The following is a 6591-nucleotide window of genomic DNA, read 5'->3' on the forward strand; positions in this document are numbered from 1 at the left end:
GAAAATCTCATGGACAGGGAGCCTGGTGGGCTGCAGTCCATGGACTCTCAAAGAGTCGGGCACAACTGAGCGACTAACACTTACTTAATCACTTACACAAGGAAGTTAGGTCTGAACTCGGGAGATTGAGTTCCATAGGGGCACTGATGGGTTTGCAGGGCAAAGGATGAGGCCCGCGGACCGCACTGGGCTAAGCTGCCCTGTGGGGATCCTGCCGCGGATTTAGTCTCTTGGCGCTCTAATTGTGCCGTCACCTCCACTTTCATCGCCTGCGGCCAAGGAAAGGCATGCCCCGGCCCTCTCCTTAGGTTCCCGCCCTCGCGGGACGCTGCCTCCTCCTCCTCCCTCCGCGGCCGCCCCGCCCCTGCCGGGTCTCGGTAGCTGCTCCAGCTCGCAGCTAGGAGGCATGGAGGGCGGCGTCAGCAAGGCGGGCGGCCTGGGCCGCACCATATGCGTGCTGACTGGGGCTTCCCGGGGCTTCGGACGGACGCTGGCCCAACTCCTGGCCCCACTGCTGTCGTCCGGCTCCGTGCTGGTCCTAAGCGCCCGCAATGACGAGGCCCTGCGGCAGCTGGAGGCCGAGCTGGGCGCCGAGCGCCTGGGTCTGCGCATCGTGCGGGTGCCCGCCGACCTGGGCGCCGAGACCGGCTTGCAGCAACTGCTCGGTGCTCTGTGCGACCTCCCCAGGCCCGAAGGCCTGCAGCGAGTGCTGCTCATCAACAATGCGGGTAAGACGCCCGCGGGCCCGGGAGCGCTTGGAATACTGCTTGGCGTCCCGTTCTGTTTTCCCTCTCTTTCATCCCCCTCGCTTCTTGGAACTTTAAAGGTGTCTCCTAGGACTCAGAAAAGACGCCTGGAAGTCCTGGTTTCAGCGAGGTGTGGAGCAAGATCTAGTGCTGTCCGGGCGGCGCATTCCCCCCGCTTCTCCCCTGCCCCTCTTCCTGTTTCAACGCCATTTGTTCCAGAATGCCTGTAGAACTTTTCTGAGCCTCTTGTTCAGCGCCCTCTGGTGGAGACCTGAGTTAGGGCATGGAGTCTCCCCGCAGTTGTAAATTTCCCCCACTTATCCAAATGGCCCCCAGAGTTCCCCTGAACCTTCTCAGTCTGAAGCTTCGGGTAAGGGGGTTCCCCACGTATGTCAGTCTGCAGGGCTGGGAAGAGGGAGGCGTCTTCAGAAGCCCTAGAGAGCCTCCTTTAGGTGTGGTTGGGAAGCGGGTGTCTGAATGAATTTGAAAAAGGCTGGAAGACGAGAAAACCCCCCCTTGCACTGGTTGATTGATAAGGTCTGGTTTTTCAGGCACTCTTGGAGACGTATCCAAACGTTGGGTGGACCTGGCTGACCCAACTGAAGTGAACAACTACTGGACCCTGAACTTGACTTCCATGCTCTGCCTGACTTCCAGCATCCTGAAGGCCTTCCCGGACAGTCCTGGCCTCAGCAGGACTGTGGTTAACATCTCGTCCATCTGTGCCCTGCAGCCCTTCAAGGGCTGGGCGCTGTACTGTGCTGGCAAGGCTGCCCGTAACATGATGTTCCAGGTCCTGGCGGCAGAAGAACCTAGTGTGAGGGTGCTGAGCTATGCTCCAGGTAGGTGAGGCTTTACTGCCATCCGTGTTCTCAGAACCGGCTGGTTACCCTTTGGGGACTGGGCTAGGAGCCTTCTCTGTCTCTTGTATATAGAATATATTGTCCTTGAATCACGACCCATCACTCCTTAAGGGAAATACAGGCTCCAAGGAAGTTAGGGCTGGTGGGGGCAGGAAGCTGTAGTTAGTGGATATGGACTGAGAGTGGGGAGCTGCCTGGAATAGAGGGTGGGGACAGGAAGTCTGATATATTAGAGTCTGAGAGACGATTAGGATTTTGGGATTTGAATTCCAGGCCTGTGCCTCATTTCTTCATGTGAAATGGGGAAGATGTTACCTGTTGCACAGGGCCGTTCGTAGGACTGAATGAGGTAAAACTTGTGGGAGTGATTCCAACTGTGAAGGACTATCTAATTGTTAGCGTTTGTAATTGTTAAATAGGACTTATCATACTGTATTATCTTAATGTGTACACGCCTCTCTCTGCATAGGAAAGCCTTGAAGGCAGGGATTATGCACTATTGATCTTTCTGTCCCCAGCTTCTCCACTAAGCCAGTCTGCAGTGAATCTCAGCTGAATGAAGAGCAGACAGACATTGTTGACTACTGATCATCCCATGCTGAACTGTACTGGAATACTGGGGGATGCTGTGATAAATAAGATAGGGCCCAATTCTCAAGAAATTTAAAGGAGGGGGGTGTCTTGTGACAGCTGGCCTGGTTTCTCATCTCTCTACCATGATGCTACTATACCCCTTTCTTAAGAGTGAGGCTTCTCTTCTGGACTTGAGGTTGCTGGAATTAGAAGATGGTTTATGATGTCTGAGCAATTTAGATGGAGATCCAGTAGTCTTTCCCCCTAGGGACCCTAGGGGCAAAGAGGTAGATTAACCAGATCAAAACCCAGGTGCAACATAGCCCGGATCAAACCTTGGCTCCAAGGTCCTGATCAGTGCAATTTCTACTTCCTCGTGCTCTCTAGTACCCAGTCCTCCCTCTTTTCCTCCCAAATATATACAGTTATTCTTGCAGCTGACATTCAACATAGCACCCACTCTGAGCGCAGCCTCAGACTCAATCAACAGAGAGCAAAAGGAAACCAATCAGGAGCAGAACAAACTCCAGAATACCATGTGACTGGTTTACGTCTCAGGGAGCTGCCGTGGACATTGTGAGAAAGTTGAACTTTTTTGTGGGGCTCTTGGGGCCTGAATGAAGTCTGAGACCAGTTGGGTTTTTGTTTAAGTCTCTCAAAGAATGTCCTAACGGGTGTCCAAAGATGGAATGGACTTTTTGAAAGGATAGTAAATCCCTTCTTACTGGGGATGCACCAATATTTGATTGAAAGGTATTTGAGGATCAGGAGGGTGATTCTTCAAAGTCCAAGATCCCTTGATTTTCTGCCCATGAGGTCCATTGACTCCAAATTCTGGGGCGCTGTGGTTTCCCAGGTAAAAAAGTACTTATAGGGATTTCTCTGGTAGTTCAGTGGCTAAGACTCCGTGCTCCCAATGCAGGGGGCCTGGGTTTGATCCTTGGTTAAGGAATTAGATCCCATATACCACAACTGAGAGTTCACATGCCGCAACTAAAGATCACACCTGTCACAACTAAAAGATCCTACATGTCACCACTAAAAGATCTAGCATGCTGCAGTGGAGATTGAAAATCCACATGCCACAACTAAGACCCGACACAGCCAAATAAATAAATAAATATTTTTAAACAATAAGAACAGTGAACTTTTAAGAGTTCAAGAAGGAAACACTTTCTGGTGGTGTGACCAGGGATGGCTTTATTGGAGGCAGCTAACCTGGACATTGATCTTGAGGGCTGCTTCCGTATCAGCAGGTGGAAGGCACACTAGACAAGTGGATGTAAAGGTGGGAACACTCTCCAAACTCACTTTATGAGTCTAACATTATCCTCATACTAAAATCAGACAGGGACACTACAAGGAAGGAAAATTATAGGCCAAAATCCTTGATGAGCATAGATGCAGAAATCCTCAACAAAATTATTAGTGAGCCAAATTCAAAAATACTTTAAGAAGATTGTATACCATGATCAAGTGGGATTAATCCTAGGGATGCAAGGATGGTTCAACATCTGCAAATAAATCAGTGTAATATACCACAATAACAAAACATAAAATTTGTATGATCATCTTAATAGAGAAAACAATGTGAAAAATCAGTTATATTTCTATACACTAATAATGAAGTATCAGGAAAAGAAATTAACAGTCCCATTTACAGTTGCATCCAAAAGAATAAAATACTGAGGAACAAATTTAATGAAGGAGGTACTTCTTATACACCAAAAACTATTAAGACACTGATGAAAGAATCTCAAGAAGATATAAAATGGGAAGATGCCATGTTCATGGATTGGATGAATTAATATTGTTAAAATGTCAATACTGTCCAACCCAATCTATAGATTTCATGCAATCTCTATCAAATTTCCAGTGGCATTTTTCACAGAAATAGAACAAGCAATTCTAAAAGATATATGGAACCACAGAAAACTCTCAATAGCCAAAGCAGTCTTGAGAAAGAAGAACAAAGATCCCCAGCATCATGCTCCTGGATTTCAAACTATATTACAAAGCCACAGTAATCAAACTAGTATGGTATTGGCATAAAAAATAGACACAATTTACCAGTTAAACCATCTAATCCTGATGTCTTAGAGAAGATAATTTGAGGTTGAAATAATAGCTTCATAAACTTAGATGTACAGATCTCCTCAGAGATTTGGGAAGTTGTCAGCTATTGTTTCTTTCTTTCTTTTTTTTAGTTAATTTTAATTGAAGGATAATTGCTGCACAGAATTTTGTTGTTTTCTGTCAAAAGTCAACATGAATCAGCCATAGGTATACATACACCCCCTCCCTTTTGAACCTCCCTCCCATCTCCCTCCCCATCCCACCCCTCTAGGTTGATACAGAGCTTCTGTTTGAGTTTCTTGAGCCATACAGCAAATTCCCATTGGCTGTGTGTTTTACATATGGCAATGTAAGTTTCCATGTTACTCTTTCCATACATTTCGCCCTTCCTCCCCTCTCCCATGTCCGTAAGTCTATTCTGTATGTCTGTTTCTCCATTGCTGCCCTGCAAATAAATTCCTCAGTACCATTTTTCTAGATTCTGTACATATGCATTAGTATACGATATTTCTTTCTCTTTCTGACTTACTTCACTCTGTATGAGAGCTCTAGGTTCATCCGCCTCATTAGAATTGACTCAAATGCATTCCTTTTTTATGACTGAGTAATATTCCATTGTGTATATGTGCCACAACTTCTTTATCCATTCATCTGTCAGTGGGCATCTAGGTTGCTTCGATGTTCTAGCTATTGTAAATAGTACTGCAATGAACAATGGGATGCATGTGTCTTTTTCAATTTTGGTTTCCTCAGGGTAGGAAACCAACCTAGGAGTGGGATTGCTGGGTCATATGGTGGTTTTATTCTTAGTTTTTTAAGCAATCTCCACACTGTCTTCAGTAGTGGCTGTATCAATTTATATTCCCACCAACAGTGCAGAGTGTTCCCTTTTCTCCACAGCCTCTCCAGCATTTATTGTTTGTAGACTTTTGGGGAACACACAGGCAGCCACCTTTGGCCGTGGGAGTTGACGTGGTGCTAGGGTGGGCTGGCTCGGGAGCACTTGAGAAGTTGGTTGCTCACTTCATTCTCCTCCCATAGGGACGGTGTCTCTCTCCGCTCTGGGACTTTGAGGAGGAGTGATGGGGTAGTGTGAGTCTGTAGATTTGGTAGTCTAAGGGGTCTGTGTTCAGTGGACATTGGATGAGTCTGGAGCTTGATAGTGACAGTGTGGAGCCTTTGGTGATGCTGGCCACGTGTCAGCCAAGGTGAGGTGTTGCCTCTGGCCAGACCTGACTCCACCCAACTCCACACATAGATCAGGGGCCCCTGCCTCAGCCATGTCCCCTCATCTTCTGCACTTCATCCCCTAGGTCCCCTGGACACTGACATGCAGCAGTTAGCCCGGGAGACCTCTGTGGACCCAGACTTGCGAAAACATCTGCAGGAGCTGAAGAGAAAGGGGGAACTTGTGGATTGCAAGATATCAGCCCAGAAACTTCTGAGCTTGCTGCAAAATGACAAGTTCAAGTCTGGAGCCCATGTTGATTTCTACGATGAATAAGACCATGCCCTTGGTTTGGGGGGCTTTCTTCCCCTCTTACAGGCCCACCAAGGAGCCCTGTGCCTCCCTACCCGCTGCCAACCCTACCTTACACAGATAAGCACTCATGCTTACTGCCCTGCCCTCAGATCCAGCCAGCTGTGAGGGCCCTGGGTGGCTGGAGTTCCCGGTTTTCAGATATCTGTATTGACCACCCTGAGTTGGGAGTGGACTTGGGAGAGACAAGTTATGGCTGTTTGTGTTCTTTCTCCCTAGAAATAGAATTTTAGGGATGGGAAAACTAGGACAGGAAGCTAAAAACACTGAGAAAAGGAGGATGGGTCTCCGGCCCGTGACCAGTCCATGGGGAAGCGGGGATGAGCTAGTGTCAAACAGGAGGACCCACGCAGATTGACAGATGATGGCCTGGAGGGATAGAGGGACAGGGATGCTCTTTGCCCAGGGTAGCAAGACCTTCACTTGAACTCTGTGTCCTCATTCTGATTCTTCCTCCCTCCAGAATCTGCCATCTACCCACCAGATGGGGGAAGGAGCCTGAGAGTTTCTGTACATGTTAAAGGCAGATACAAATAAAATGTGGATTGTCCTTTATTAATACCTGTTTTCTCTTCTGATACAGGTCCTATGACTAACTCCCTGGTGTCCTCGACCCCAGGGGTGTACCTGAGGCAGTTAATCCAAACTTGGGGTGTTGCCCTCATGTCCTGGGGCGTCTTGGGGCTGTCTGCCTCTTCTCACAGAGCCCCACTCAGTAGCAAACCCAAGTTCAAACAAAGTTGTCCTAGGTGACTTGCCCAGACACCTGTGCCTCCGTTATGCCTTTGCTTAT

At 48.0% G+C, this 6591-nt stretch overlaps 1 protein-coding gene across 1 annotated transcript; it reads left to right on the forward strand.

Moving 5' to 3' along the window:
* The first annotated feature begins 345 nt into the window (after positions 1 to 345).
* On the forward strand, positions 346 to 6357 carry SPR (sepiapterin reductase). Its single transcript, XM_065927408.1, has 3 exons — positions 346 to 728; positions 1298 to 1588; positions 5572 to 6357. The coding sequence occupies exons 1-3, from the start codon at positions 407 to 409 to the stop codon at positions 5760 to 5762; spliced, it is 804 nt and encodes a 267-aa protein (XP_065783480.1). The 5' UTR covers positions 346 to 406; the 3' UTR covers positions 5763 to 6357.
* The last annotated feature ends 234 nt before the right edge of the window (positions 6358 to 6591 follow it).

This window comes from Muntiacus reevesi, chromosome 3, assembly GCF_963930625.1.
Source record: "Muntiacus reevesi chromosome 3, mMunRee1.1, whole genome shotgun sequence".
Lineage (NCBI taxonomy): Eukaryota > Metazoa > Chordata > Mammalia > Artiodactyla > Cervidae > Muntiacus > Muntiacus reevesi.